This window comes from Dendropsophus ebraccatus, chromosome 6 (genome assembly GCF_027789765.1).
Source record: "Dendropsophus ebraccatus isolate aDenEbr1 chromosome 6, aDenEbr1.pat, whole genome shotgun sequence".
NCBI lineage: Eukaryota > Metazoa > Chordata > Amphibia > Anura > Hylidae > Dendropsophus > Dendropsophus ebraccatus.
The window spans coordinates 84,576,882-84,593,234 of NC_091459.1; the positions used below are offsets into that span (position 1 = coordinate 84,576,882).

At 42.1% G+C, this 16,353-nt stretch overlaps 1 protein-coding gene across 3 annotated transcripts in view; it reads right to left on the reverse strand.

Moving 5' to 3' along the window:
* Positions 1-15,950, reverse strand: part of MLF1 (myeloid leukemia factor 1) — a 52,922-nt gene extending 36,972 nt beyond the window's left edge. Inside the window, exon 1 of one of the 3 annotated variants that reach the window (XM_069975287.1) lies at positions 15,793-15,950. In XM_069975287.1, the coding sequence (XP_069831388.1) occupies positions 15,793-15,839 (47 nt within the window). In that variant the 5' untranslated portion in view covers positions 15,840-15,950. The remainder of the gene's footprint in view (positions 1-15,792) is intronic. The other 2 variants (XM_069975289.1, XM_069975288.1) reach the window with 2 other exon arrangements.
* Positions 15,951-16,353: the final 403 nt, after the last annotated feature.

Genomic DNA, 16,353 nt, shown 5'->3' on the forward strand with positions numbered 1-16,353 from the left:
CAACATAGTCCTAAGATAAGATGCTCCAGAATTTCCACAGTACAATTATTTACTAAAATATTTGAATGAAGGCAGGTTGTCTTTAAACCCAGGACCCCAGTCCTGAAGGGTAACAGTGCTAACCACTAGCCTGAATACGTGTCTCCATTCATTAGCACATCATTACACTTTTCTGCTGACAACCAAGGCACAGGACAAATGGTGCAGGTCAGTCGTACAGCCTGAAGACCAAATGGCCTAATGGGAAAGCAATCTAAGCCTCCAAAAATAACTTTTGTTTTTTAGCCATCAATTGGCAGGAAACTCACTGGCATGTAGCTTACTCCGACATTATTTAAAATATGTACCGTATTCCTTTCTATATTAGGATAAAAATGTAAATTAAGGCAGTTAGGTATCTGTAAATAAATAGGAGTTGTGACTAAGGAACGTTTCCCAAAACTGCCACTTTAAGGGTGCAATCACACGTACAGGATCTGCAGCAGATTTGATGGCCCACATTAGATTCAAAGCAAATCTACAACTTCATATCTGCACCATCAAATCTGCTGCAGAGCCTGTACATTTTAATGCACCCTAAAGGAAACCACCAAACAAAATTTGCAGCATTAAGGGGTTATCTAGGCTGGCTGCTTTCTTATAGAAACAGCACCACTCTTGACATCAGGTTGTGTTTGGTATCGCAACTCTGTTCCATGGAAGTTAATGGAGCTGAACTGTAGGATAGTCCAAGAAAGTAGCTGTGATTTTTTTTTAAATATGTTTTTAATCATGGATCACCCCTTTAACACTGTGTTCTGCATCATGATATTAATATGTTTTGTTATGGAAAGGTTGTATAACAGATCTATAAAATGATTCTGTCAGCTGTAATTCATGTTCTAAACTGCTGTTAGATGCTGTTAGGACAAGGAGACACATGGCACCTTTCATACATCCAACTGTGCTTCCAGATCATAGCAAAATGCTTTTATTCTATTGTATAAAGAGTAAAAGAGGCTTTTCTACATTCTAGAAGCACAGACAGATATAAGTTATCATGTGTCTGCTTGACCTAACAGTTTTATAAGAGCTGTGTTGAAAGCGAATTATAGCTAACAGATTCCCTTTAAGGCACTGGACTGAAAGCAGGTTGCCGGGACCCCGTGCAGCAAGGTAATGAATATACAGACAGCGCAGGAGTTGAGCGGGAGCCAAAGGGGCTAAGGGGGCGGCTGCATTACATATTCGCAGCGGTGTATGTAGCCACAGGGGCCTGCCAGGACCTTTACTCATAGCGGATCTCGCTGCAAAACTTGCAGCAAGATTTCCACAGTGAGTCGGTACGTGTGAAGGCACCCTACTTCTATAACAAAAAAACTCAAATATTCCAGTACTTATCAGCTGCTGTATGTCCTGCAGGAAGTGGTGTATTCCTTCCAGTCTGGAAAGCAGGAGAGGGTTTCTATGGAGATTTGCTGCTGCTCTGAAGGTGTCAGCAGAGAGCATTGTGTCCGACTGAAAGAAAAACAACACTTCCTGCAGGACAGACAGCAGCTGATAAGTACTGGGAGACTCTGGAAGAGATTTTTTCTATAGAAATAAATTACAAATATCTGGCACTTGCTGGGGCCAGCTGAACCTTTTTGTGAACTACCCCTTTAAATAGTAAAAACAATTTTTAAACAAAGTAAAAAGGAGGGCCCTTGACTTGTATGGCCCAGATGAGAGCATGGGTAAGCTTACACATGGCAGATCCCTGCAAGTGAAATATCTGATCAGTACATCTGAATGGGGAGGTGCAGCATGCGCCTATGATTTTTACATACCCCATTCAGGTGTAGGAGAAAGACTTTGTTTCGATTGTTTCTGCAACAAACCTGCCAAATGTCAATTCCATAATCTTTGTATTCATTCCAAATTTGTCATTATATTTCATTAAAACCAGAAAAGCCTCATATGAAAGAAAGAAATATCCCTGGAAATCACAGACGCATGAAAATACTAAATAAACATGTGACGGCTATAAATTAGATTACCATGTTGCTTTTCTGAGAGGTGATAATTAAAGAATTGTGACAAATATATTTTTAGTAAGTGCAGACTCACAGTTCCAAGAACCTGGGACAAACCTGTCCAGACATGAAATCTGCTTTATTTTAAGGAAACTACTATTTATTCTCCAAAATGGTATCACTGATGTCTCTTAAATTGACTTAAAGGGGTATTCCCATCTGACATCAGTATTTACACTAGACTGTGGACTGACTGCAGCATTAAACTAGACTGTGGATTCTCGGCAGCATTACACTAGACTGTGGACCTAAAGTGTAACTGTCATATTTTTTATTGCAGAAATCAGTAGCATAAGCGATTTTAGAAACTCTATAATAGGTTTTATTAGGCAAAAAAAAACGCTTTATGTACTCAAGAAGCAATCTCCCAGCCTCCCCCCTCACTTCTTTTCTGTTCATCATCAGGCAAATCCGTCTTCATTACAAAGAAGCCAGTGAAGACGGGTTCTGCTGTGTCAATTATATCCTATGAAGGGGGGAGGGGCCGAGGGAGATGAGGGAGCAGGAAGAAGAGACATGAAGGTCAGCTGTTTGGAGACTGTCTGGGCACCTAAAACGCTGGATTCAGGGGTGAGAAAGGTCAGTGCTTATCTATGAACTTGCTGAGAGAAGATTGCAGGGTGTTGTGCTGTGCAGGACTGATATTTCTCTCCTCCGTGCTTACTCACTCCTCTCGACCCCTCCCCTCTCCATAGAGAATAATGGACACATAAATCCTGCTTCTTCTGAAGTGAGGGGGGAGCTAGGAAAACAGTTTTTTTTTAGTATAGAAGGAAACTCTTTTGCTAAATAAAACCTTTAACGGTTTTCAGATTTTAGGAGTTTCTTAAAATCGCTTGTACTGTTGATATTTATTGTTTTCAGAAAAATGACCCTGAAATGACAGTTACGCTTTAAGGCTATGTTGACACAACGTATATCTTCATAAAAGTATGCCTGTTCTTGCCGATTGTCGAATCCCGGCCGGAGCGTATACACATAGTAGACATGTCAGTTTTCTGCGGCCGCTATTCATTGAATAGCAGCCGCAGAAAACCCGGTCAGTGCACACTGTGGAGCGAGCGGCTCCAGTCTCACGCTCCATAGTGTGCAGTGGGGAGTTCTGATACGGGCACACACGGGTGCGCCCGCATCAGAACTCTGCGGTGCTAGAGATCATCCAGCCGGTTTTGCAGTTCCGGGTCACGGAACGGCCGGTCTCATACAGCGTGTGAACATAGCCTAAGGCAGCATTAGGCTATGTTCCCACAATGTTTTTTCATATCCGTTGGAGTCCAAAATGACGTCCGTTTGAGGATTGGCTGTCTGTCAGTGCAGTGATGGCTGTTGGTACATTATTCTAGTTTAGGACTGATTGCCCTTTGGTCGTGTCTTTAATTAAAAAGTCCATTGAATTTAATAGTAAAAATAAAGAAGACGGTGGAAAAAGAAAAACTGTGTGTGAACAATAATTGTCATGATCATTATTTTGACGCCCACGCAGATAACGTCCTTCATTTTATACACTGTGTACTTTGGACATCCGTCATTCCATTGACTTTAATGCATTGCATTGCAGTCAGTTAAATCGCAGCTATAACGGACGTCTTTTTAAATAGAAAAAACAACCGTCTTTTCTCTTTCTCTTTTTTTGACGTTGTGTGAACATAGCCTTTAACTAGACTGGGGACTAAAGGCAGCATTACACTAGACTGTAGACTGACGACAGCATTACACTAGACTGTAGACCGACGACAGCATTACACTAGACTGTAGACCGACGACAGCATTACACTAGACTGTAGACTGACTGCAGTGTTACTCTAGAACAAAAGTTTCTCAACCTTAAGGGATGACACTTTCAAATGAATACCTCCAAGGAATCGATACTAAATTTTTACTAAATGATTCCGCAGCCAAAATCTTTGTTTAAAGTCTCTTTCCACAGTTGTATGCCAGCTCAGATACCCCATTGTGTGTGAGCAACACATGTAGCTGTAGGATGTCCTTTACTTATAGCTGTGCCCTTGTATCACTTCTAGGGGTGACCTAGTGTGATAGCTCCCCAGATCATGACACCAGTAGTTGGGGCATTGTGTCCCTCATCACTAGTCCTCCATACTGAAACCCTAGTCACTGCATCCCAAACAGAACTTAAATTCGTCTCTGTTTTTCAGTCGAACGATAAGCCCCACCTCATTAGCTGGGTAAAATGTCTTTGAATGCACTGTAGAGGCATGTCTTCTAGTCAACTGGAACTAATATTGGTGTTTTTAATGCTGGGTAAAAGAAAGATGTTGAGGCACAAAGGGCTGACTCTATCACCTAGAAGCCTATATAAACATGGAGTCCAACCTCTGGGTACATATGTGTATGCAAAGGGTCCAGAAGAGATTTCTTTCCTAGGTGACCAAAAAGCAAAGCAAATATATGTAACTGAGAATCTAATATAAGATTCTATCAAATGTTCCTCTGAACGCAGACACTTCTGAAACAGAGACAAATGGATGAATTGGAAAAGAAGATTAAAAAGGGTGCTTAACCGTATTCCTATGAATTATTCAAGAAGCAGTATCATCATAAGGAGTGAAGGAAATCCTAAGGAAGAGGAAGAAGGTAAGGCCTAACCATGAGAAATATTACAGTACCTGCTAATGCTTGGCCACAGTTCTGTAAGCCTACAAAGTATTCATACAAATAAAAACAAACAGATAAAAACAAATTCAAGGCGTGATAGAAAACATTACATAAGAGGAAAATAGTGTCGAGAAACGAGTCATTTTCTATGACCGGCCACTTACTGGATCATTCTTTCATAAAAAGATGCCTGGCAGAAGCTGCTACACATTGTACATTAAAGCTGTCTGAAAAGATTTCACACAGCGCTGGCCAATTTTCCAACATACCAGTGAAAGAATAATGAGATTCCGACATAGACATGAAAGAAAATCAATTTTAAGGAACACTTATCCAGCTGATGATGTCATGAGACCATCAGTGTAGAATGAGAATATGTTCCAGCGCTCAATCCTCCATTATTCTCCAAGGAAGCCCAACTACCACAGGCAATACTTTTCTTCTACATAAAAAACGCAGCCTACTCAGGACTATACAGTGGTACCTCGGTTCTCGAACTTAATTGGTTCCGGAAGGCAGTTTGAGAACCAAGAAGTGTCTTCCCATAGGAAATAATGTAAATGTGATTAATTGGTTCCAGCAGCCACCAATAATCACCTACAATACTCATTTATTACACTGATAAGTACTCAGTATAATCACTACAGTACAGAACAGCACTATACTGTACAGGACATTAAACATAAGAAATGTTCATCAGAACCAGCAATTATAGTACAGTAGTCACCAACTCCTCACCCATCCTTTACTGTATAGCGTCCCCCCCATCCAAGCACTGTAATGTATGGGAGATGGTGGTGTACTGCCTGTACTACTACTGCACTTTATACGCACTCCAGCAGTCTTATACAGCACTGTACTGTATGTGAAGCCTCACCACTGCTTAACTCGCCATGTACAACCCTCCATCCATGCACGCAAAAACGTTCGAAAACCGAGCAAAGTTCGAATTCCAAACACTACTTATGGGTAAATTTTCGTTCGAATACCAAGCAGTTCGAGTTCCAAAGCGTTCGAAAACAGAGGTATTACTGCATTGGCTCAATGTCATAGAAGCGGCCTCAGTCATTGCAACCAAGCAGACCACAGAAGAGTTTTCATATGCTAGCCCAAGGATCAGGGTATTACTGCTATGACGATACTCATACACGTGTCTGTGCCATTTCCCGTGCCTTCTGCCCTCTGTTTCTTTTATGGGGACTTTTATAAGAGCTCCCAATCTCCAGCTAAATATCCATTTATGTAGCCATATCATCGGATATGTCAGAAATTATCAATAGAGAAGACATAGGATCCTGTATGGTGGATTTCAACTGCTTAAACCTTTTGGGAAAAAAACTTGGGAAATAAAGACACCAGCAGAGTAGACTTGCAGACTTACAGTATCTTTTTCCTTTCTCTCTATTGAGATCACATGCATGCCTGGCCAATGGTGTGTCTGTATAGGGGCGTCAGGAGAGATACGTTTAGACTGAATGATCAAGAAACCGATGGCCCTCTGATGTGTATAAGCAGCTAAAGGATCAGGGTGACAGCCATAAATCATAGCCTATAATCCAGTGCTGCATCCAGCATAGTGTGACACAAAGTTTTCACCCCTACAAATAATAGAGAAGTCTGTAATTTTTAACATGGGTACACTTCGACTGTGAGAGACAGAATCTATAAAAAAAAAAATTAAAATTATGCCGTATGATTTTTAAATAATTCACTTGCATTTTAATGCATGAAATTTGAAGACCTACCAACCAGCAAAAATTCTGGTTCTCACAGACCTGTTAGGAGTCATTCACAGATCCATAGAACGTTATCCGTACATAGAAGGTGTTCTGCAGACTGAACAGATTAAAAGTTTGAGCTAGTGTACTGACACAGCTGCGTGGCTGTGTCAATACACTAGTGCGAACTTTAAAACTGTTTTATTATGATGCTGCAATCTCCCAGGACCAGTCCGCAGAACACTGCGTGTTTATGGATGAAATTGTACGGATGTGTGATTGACCCCTTAAGGCCCTATTCCACCAACAGATCTGACGAAAGATTATCTGCCAAAGATTTGAAGCCAAACCCAGGAACAGACTATAAACAGAGTCATAAGGGAAAGACTGGATTTCTCCTCTTTTCAAATCCACTCCTGGGTTTGGCTTCAAATCTTTGGCAGATAATCTGTCGTCAGATCTGTTGGTGGAATAGGGCCTTTACTCTGCCCTCATTACCTGTATTAATTGCATTTGCATATGTGTGAACTCGTTACTTGCATAAAAAAAAAAAAAAAAAAAAAAAAAAAGCCAAGATCAAAGAGCTGTCTAAGGAACCAAAATTTTAGATCTGCACAAGGCTGGGATGGGCTACAGGGCAAAAGTCAAGCAGCTTGGTGAGAACAACTGGTGGTGCAATTATTAGAAAATGAAAGAAACACAAGATGACTGTCAATCTTCCTCAGTCTGGGGCTCCATGCAAGATCTCGCCTCATTGGGTAAGGATAATTCTGAGAAATGTCAAGAATCAGCCCAGAATGACATTGGAGGACTTGGTCAATGACCTGAAGAGAGCTGGGACCACAGTCTCAAAGAGTACCCTCTCTCCCACTTCTGCAGCAGCCGGTGTCCATATGCAGGGACCCGGCGCTGCTGTTGCTTCGGCCCCGGGGGGCGCCTCACCGCACCGCGCTCCTGTCCGTCGCTGTGCCGGCCGGCGCGCGCATCCCCGCCTCCTAGGGCGCACGCGCGCCGGCTGTCTCAGATTTAAAGGGGCAGTGCGCTCCTAATTGGCTTGTATGTCAATCACTCCCCTATAAGTTCCAGCCCTGCCCCCTTCCAGGTGTTGGAGCCTCTACATGCTTCCCATAGCGTTTGGCCCAGCTCCCTGTTGTTCCTGATTCCTGTCCGCTACCTGGTCCCTAGTCCTTGTTCCTGATTCCTGTCCGCTACCTGGTCCCTAGTCCTTGTTCCTGGTTCCTGCTCCTCTGTTACACTATTGCTCCTGTGTTCAGCCTGTCACCTGCGGTTACGCCTACAGACCTCTGCCAGCACCATCTCCTGCCTACTGCTCCTGCCACGCCTCGCCTGCCGTCACTAGCAACCAAGCTAGGGGTAGCGACCTGGGGGTCGCCTGCCGCAGCAAGTCCATCCCGGCGGGCTCGGGTGAAAACCAGCGGCCCCTTAGACTCCGCTCCCTGGTGAGGTTAGTGCCAGGCGTTACAGTACCTTTATTAACACACTACGCTGTCATGTATTAAAGTCCTGCAGGGCATGCAAGGTCCCCCTGCTCTTGCCAGCACATGTCCAGGCCAACGACCTCCTTCCCTCAGTAAGGCCCCATTCACACGTCAGTGTCAGTTTTTACAGTCAGGAAATCATGATCAGGAGGCCTTAAAAGGCTTCAGGAAACCTTAAAGTGTCACTGTCGTGAAATTTTTTTTTGCAGAAATCAATAGTCCAGGCGATTTTAAGAAACTTTGTAATTGGGTTTATTATCCGAAAAATGCATTTTTATCATGAAAAAGCAGTTTGAAGCTCTCCCCCTGTCTTCATTGTTCTCCTATGGAGAGAGCTAAAGAAAAGACCAAAACAGGACAACAAAGAGTTAATCTACAAATCCCTCACCCATTATCTCTTCTGACCATCACCAGTGACCTGTCTGAGCTCGGATTACAGCTGTCACCCAGCTCCGTGCCTGTAATCCTCTGTTATCTGCTTTCTGCTGCCGGCTAACTCCCTCCTTCCTCCTCCCCCCTCCCCTCTCCCTAGAGCAGACAGGGTACGTCTCCTGCAACAAGTCACAATTTTCAGATTTTTTGGAGTGGATGAAAAAGAGGAAGGAGGGGGGGGACCTGGGAAAAGGCTTTTTACATGCAGATAATGGCAGATTTGGCTAATAAACCCAATTACAAAGTTTCTTAAAATCGCCTGGACTATTGATTTCTGCAAAAAAAAAATAATACGACAGTGACTCTTTAAGGATTTCCTTACAGTAATCAGTTTTTATGTTCAGGAAACCATGAGTTGTGTCTTCAGGATTTCTGGATGCGCATGAGGAAAGCATCAGGATTTCTATGGGGGCATCTGTTCAGGAAATCCTGTTGAAAATAGGACAGGTTCTTTAATTTTCTGACCATTTTTCCTCAATGGACACCCTTCAGGAAAAATCCTGAAGGGTGTCAGTGTTCAATGCAACCCTATGGGTCAGGAATTTCTGATAATAAAAAACAGACAGATTTTCTTGAAGTGTGAATGGGTCCTAAGAGCACTGAAGATGGGTCGTGGCTGGGTCTTCAAGCATGACAATGAACCAAAAAACACAGCCAGAACAACTAAGGAGTGGCTCTGTCGGCCTAGCCAGTCTCTAGACCCGAGTCCAGAAGAAAATCTTTGATGGTAGCTTAACCCTTTCACGACCTAGGGCCATTGATGCCTCAATGCCCAGGTCGTGATTGGACATCAGCTTATGGGATCATAATAATCCCATAAGCTGATGTCCCTATGTCTGTCCCCTCTACTCTGTCCCCTGCCGCTATTACTATCTTGTATCAGTGACAGGGAAGAAAGGTGAGGGGGCAGAGCTCATGGGCGTGCACCACGCGTGCCCAGCCTTCCCTCCTGACCCCTGCCGGCTTCCGTAGCCAGGAAACAGGAAGCATGAGGCTTCCGGTTTCCATGGCTACCATTGGGGCTCTGTGATCAGTTCGCAGAGCCCCAATGGACACCGGAGAGAGAATTCTCACCCTGTAGAGGGAGAATTCTCTCTCTGGAGCCCTATAGATGCTGCGGTCTTGCTGACCGCAGTATCTATAGGGTTAACTCTCAGCACTGGACCGCGGCTCCGGTGCTGAGAGTTGCAGCGGGTCCACGGCTATCACTGATAGCCGGGACCTGTCGGGGATGACACAGGCACGGCTTGTATGCCTGTGTCATCCTAGAGCGTTAATTAACGACGCTGCAGCATCGAGCATAGGCTGCAGCGACAATAATTAAAGGAGAAGTCCGGTAAATTTTTTTATTAAAGTATTGTATTGTCTTACAAAAGTTATACAAATGACCAATATAAACTAATTACGGGAAATGCTTATAAAGTGCTTTTTCCCTGCACTTCCTACTGCATCAAGGCTTCACTTCCTGGATAAAATGGTGATGTCACGCCCCGACTCCCAGGGAAAAAAACACTTTCTAATCATTTCCCATAATAAGTGGATATTGGGGATTTTTATAACTTTTGGTGGGCAATGCAATACTGTAATAAAAATTTTCTCCGGACTTCTCCTTTAACTGTGGAACGGCAATAGGGGGTTAAACTCAATGTTGCCCAGACAGCCCCGAAACCTGAAAGTTCTGGAGAAGATCTGTAGAAAATCCCTGCTGCAGTGTGTGCAAACGTGGTTAAGAACTACAGGAGACGTCGGACCTCTGTAACTGCAAAAGGGTTTTGTCCAAATATTATTTTATCGAATAAAATGCTAAATGATTATTAAAAAATCATTCAATGTGAAAGTGCATCAGGATAATCTGACAAAATATAAAGTTAGATCTATACAATAAGTCACAAAAGACCCATCTTTGATGGCTTATTGGCCACAGGTCTCAAGTTACATACAACTTGCATGGGACTGTAACCTGTCTGTGATTTCGTTATGTGTTTTAACAGCCAAATCACAACAGTAATAAAGTCACAGACAAGTCACACAAAGTATTTGCTTGCACGACATGAATGTGATTTGCTGATGCACCACGTGTTGCCTTGTAGCCCTAACCTTATAGGAATAGCTCTGACAAAATCAGGACATAAAACAAAGGCAACCACCTACCAATAACATTACATAATATAATAATATTTACAATAACATCTATTTTAGTCATGTTATCACATAGGTCAACATGACCTTACCACCTTCACACTGTTACCATTCAAGTTCTAATAATAATAATAATAATAATAATAATAATAATAATAATAAATATATATATAATTATATTTTATTAGAGCTTTAACCATCAATAAAAGTTTACCATCACCACTAATATAATATTCATATTGCTACTATACTACTAAAAAAATATACAGGTACAGATTTCTAGTTACTCTATCAGGTTCAGATTAGAAGGGGGCTTTACATGGATTTATAGAACAGAGGATCTTGCATGTGAGTCCAAAAAGCATACAGTACGCTGTTTAAACTCCTCTTTCAACACGCTCAATCCACTTTATACTTAGAACACATCTCCTTTCACTTACTTCTAAGGTTACCCTAAGGCCACAGTGACCTCTCGCCAAGCTTTGGTATATTTACTCCTTTCTACACCAGTGTCATCCTCCGCTGCAATTTAACTGTCTGTATTTCAGCACCACGCTGGGTATAAGTAACCATATCAGGTTTCCATCATTTATCAGTTGAAATAATAACATCATCTTCATGGAGAGCAGACAGAGTGAAGAGCTCGTCCTGATCCATCACCCTGTGCACAATATATTTATAAACGACACTTTTCCTTTACAGGACATCTATGCCGTGATGAGTCAATTACTCTTTTAGAATCTGATGCCTTGTTGCTGTAATATGAGGACCTTATTCTAATAAGATGCGGCAGTGGCAGTCAGTACAGTAGAATAAGGATGCATGCTCACCTACTACTCCATTCCAGCTCCTCCCATGTGCAAATGTGTAGGCTACCTATGTATACATTTCACTCTAAGGCTAAACATCTGGCAAAAATAGTAGTTGACATGCAGTTACCCAGTGCCACCAATACACAATGAATGGTGCTGAGGATTGACCATCAATGTGTAATGCCTGGAAACCCCCTTTACGAAACCTTAACTATGGCTCGCAAACGAGATTGTTTATCGTTAACCTGAAATTATTCACCATATTACACAGAACGATGGTCGTTAGTTAGTTATTGCGATCGTTACTGTGATCGTTTACTCAATCTGATCCCAGCAAAACAATGGACAATGTGCAATTACACTGAACAATTAGTAAAACGCGGAACTTAGGCAAACGAATGTGGAATTACAGCGAACGATTAACAATGATTTTAGGTTCACATCTAAATCAATGATTTAGATCTTTCAATCGATTTTTCAATCGTTGCCAGCAATTAAACAGAACGATTATCATTTAAAGAGTCACTGTCGTATTTTTTTTTTTTTGCAGAAATCAATAGTCCAGGCGATTTTAAGAAACTTTGTAATTGGGTTTATTAGCCAAATCTGCCATTATCTGCATGTAAAAAGCCTTTTCCCAGGTCCCCCCCTCCTTCCTCTTTTTCATCCACTCTGAAAAATCTGAAAATTGTGACTTGTTGCAGGAGACGTACCCTGTCTGCTCTAGGGAGAGGGGAGGGGGGGAGGAGGAAGGAGGGAGTTAGCCGGATTACAGGCACGGAGCTGGGTGACAGCTGTAATCTGAGCTCAGACAGGTCACTGGTGATGGTCAGTAGAGATATCCTGTGAGGGATTTGTAGATTAACTCTTTGTTGTCCTGTTTTGGTCTTTTCTTTAGCTCTCTCCATAGGAGAACAATGAAGACAGGGGGGAGAGCTTCAAACTGCTTTTTCATGATAAAAATGCATTTTTCGGATAATAAACCCAATTACAAAGTTTCTTAAAATCGCCTGGACTATTGATTTCTGCAAAAAAAAAAAATCACGACAGTGACACTTTAAACTTGAACGATATAATGATTTTTCGCACAATAATCGTCCCGTGTAATAGGGCCCTAAGTCTGAGAAATCTCCAGGGGGTTTTGGATACCCAATCTGCCACACCTGCACTGTTTTTATTTCTTATCTGGCATCTGTTGAATTCCTCCATTAGATAAAAGCTGTGAATAGTTGCTCTTTTTTATTCTGAAGTTCCTCTTCATCTCCTGAAGTCCAATGAAGCAGAGTCAGGGAGCATGGACGGTAAGTGTATGGAATGGCCTGTTGTGGGTCTGCGTTTATTTAGGGGTCTGCTTTGAGGACTGTATTACTTTACAAATCTGGTGTTTGCATTTGGCTTTAGGGGTCTAGATTTATTCAGGGGTCTTGTCTGTGGTCTGAATGTAACAATTCTGAACAGTGAACAATGCTCAAATATTGGAGTTACATGACTGACTGGCACACCATTAAAATGGGACCCTGCTGTTGTGTGTGGTTCGAACCCAGCAATCACCTAACCTGTGGATACATCAGCTTATAAGTATTGCTTGTGGGAAACCACTCTCTCTTCTTTCATCTGTGTAGTAATGTTAGCAGTCTGAAGGGGTCAAAACTGCTGACAGACACAGTCTGAGGATCTGCTGCTGATATCTTGATACCAGATAACAAAGGACACCTCTCGGGCTGTGTTTGGGTGTCCGTGGGCCTTTAGTAGGGGCTCCTAGATGTGCCTGGAGTGGTTCTGGATGGGTGTGGGGCTTAAATGTCCTGTACAATATAAGATTCTAATGTTGTGACTGATCGATTTATAAATATACTTTAAATTCTGAAGGAAAAATAAAAACATTTACACCCCAATATCTGCTGCCACTCCAGTGTCCCCCACCAAGCTTGGTGTTATTATGTCACGTACATTGTTCATGCGACGCTGCCAACCACTGGTCTCACTGTGACATACATACATGCATCACTGCTACTGTCTGTGCAGCATGAAGTGATCAATGTATGGGATGTTTGATTAGTGTCAGGTACTAAAACATGTTCTTTTTTGCAAATATGTTTTGTACATCGTTTAATTCAGTTTTATGTAATTATAAAGTTAGTCATCTTGCCTGAACTAATTTAACAGCCCCATGGACGTTGACAACATGGAACAGAAGCTATCCCATTGACATGAATAGGAGAGGTTTCTAGGCATGCTCTTTGACCTTTGAAGAGGTCATTCCACAGGGAGAGGGAGGCTGAGCTTCTATTGTCTTCTCTATCTACTGGTGTCACCTTTCCAGCATCCTGATCATCACAGACAAAACAGGAAATCTCAAAATATAGATAGTAAAGTGGAAAAGTAAAAAAAAAGCATCATGAAACACGTTAATATAAAATCCTGATTTTACTGATAAGGCATTTTCTGATGACAGACTCCATGTTGGGAGACTATGGCAGAAATGGCCCATTCATGTTTTTCTCACATGGTATATCATTTGCCTGACTGGGCAGAGACTGTCCTGGTGGCAGCAACCTTTAGAAAAAGGGTTATTATGGGACGGCCTCTGCAACTGCACATGTTCTACAAGGGGAACTCCGGTGATTTTTTTTTTCCCCAAATCAACTGTTATTAGAAAGTTATATAGATTTGTAAATTACTTCTATTTAAAAATCTCTGTAAAAAAAAAAAACTCTTGACAGTTCCTGAAAGGGACAGAGGTGGCAGCAGAGAGCAGTGTGTCAGACTGGAAAGAATACACCACTTCCTGCAGGACATACAGCAGCTGATAAGTACTGAAATACTTGAGATTTTTTAAATAAAAGTAATTTACAAATCTATATAACTGCCTGATACCAGTTGATTTTTTTTGGGAAAAAGCAACAACAACATTTTGTAAGGCGCTATAACATCATCTTACTGGATGTCATCATGTGTACTTATAAATTGGGATTTTTCAGACGGTCAGTCTTAAAGTGCTCTTCCAGTATTATGTAAATTAAGTTATAAATTAAAGGTTTTTACAACATTTTAATAAACTTTATACATAGATTCATCACCATTTTAGTTTGTCATCAGTAATTAATAACACACCCATTTACATGTACAAACCTGTACAGACCTAGTTCTGCTGTCTGAGAAGAGGATACAACTGTATCCAGTCCAGGCAATGCTCTGTGAGCGAAAGACATCAGCAGCTAGCACAACTCTTAGGCTGAGGTCACATTTATCATAATAACAGAAAAACAAAAAGGATAACTACATCTCTCACATGATGGACAATATTGGGGTACGAAGGACCCCACTGACTGTGAATGGATGTGTCATAGTCCTATCACGGTGGCCATCACTTTCTGGAAAGAATAGGAGGCATGCTGAGCTATTTGTGACAAGGGCTCCAACAGTGCAGAATGGAGACTGCTAAGTGTCCATTTACACAGAAAGATTATCTGACAGATTATCTGCCAAAGATTTGAAGCCAAAGGCAGGAATGGATTTGAAAAGAGGAGAAATCTCAGGCTTTCCTTTATGACTTGATCTCTGTTAATAGTCTGTTCCTGGCTTTGGCTTCAAATCTATCTTTGGCAGATAATCTGTCAATCTTTCTGTGTAAATGGACCCTTATATGTATCAGTTCGGGGTTCAGGCTGCTTAGCTCACAGAGCATTGTCTAGACTTCAACTATATCCACCTGTTAGCTAATAGAGGCCTGATCATCTGTGACCCATCTTTTAGTATGTCATTGAGACACAGCAGAACCCAGCATCAGTCACCATCTGAGTCCTGGACTGTCCTGAGGATTTCAATGTCACCTCTAAGCATACATGTAATATAGAGCTGTAATCTACTTAAATAGTTAAATAACTTTGAAAATACATTAACTTATCCTGTATTGATCCTAAACTATAGCTTCTATATAGTCACAATACAAATGGAAACAGTCAACATGCTTGCTGCCAGGAACATCCCAGATAGCTTACCTGAACTCCCATAATGCAATGGCACAATTCTATATTTTTCCCTGTATGACTATCAAAAAATGCAAAACACTGAATGATTTCAGCTCTGAAGCCTAAAATTATTGTGAATGCAGCTCTGGAGAGGTACAGTGTGCTCAACTATATACCTAGATGAGTTCTGTATATAAGGTGGTGTATGAGGTTGGGCATACACCTTACACCACAGATATACAGGGCACAGTGCCCATCATCTCCAGTCTTGCAAGGGGAGATGGCTCCATATATACAGTAGTTATAAATCTGCCCTCACCTGTGGTGCCTTCCTCTACTCATCCTGCTAAACTAGCTATGCTGGGACTTGTAGTTACACAACATACACACTCCATGAGGTTGAGTTCTTCAGCCATGGTCTAGCACAGGCTGGGAGTTGTAGTTCCCCTACCTGTACTGATCTAGATACATACAGTCACATCCCCGCAGCCATACTACTGCATACTGAGCCATCTCCTGCATACGAGAAGAGAAGGTGCTAAGGAACTCACGAGAAAAACGGATCTTCCTCGAAGTCTCTGAGAAGGCTGCCAAACATTGTGTCCGAAGATGTCCGAGGATGTGTGCACCGAGTCCAGCCGAGCTCTGCTCTGAACTGAGCGAACAAGCCGGTGACACGATACTATAAAGCTGCAGGTCAGGTGACCCGCAGTGACGCCTCTGATTGGCTCACCGCCTGCAGAACACTCTAGAGATGGAGAGCCCTCAGGTCTCCATGGTAACCACTGTAAACAATGTCTCTGCCAAGTGGCCTGGGATGGAAACAGCTAGAACTTGATTCTTCCTGCTGCAGTATACGTTGTCCTATATCCAGCTATACTGCCTGCCCATAAACTATTAGTCACCAGACACTTATTCCTGACAGGTGTTTAATGAGTGTCATCTAAATGACAGACTATCCTGCTGATGCAAATCATTGTCCCAGGTCTGGTTTCTCTGCTTTGCTCACAGTAGAGATTTACATAAAGGAATAAACATAATGGCCCAGATTTATTAGTGTGAGACAAAAACTGATTTACCTGTTGCAACCAATCACAGCTTTCCTTCTATTA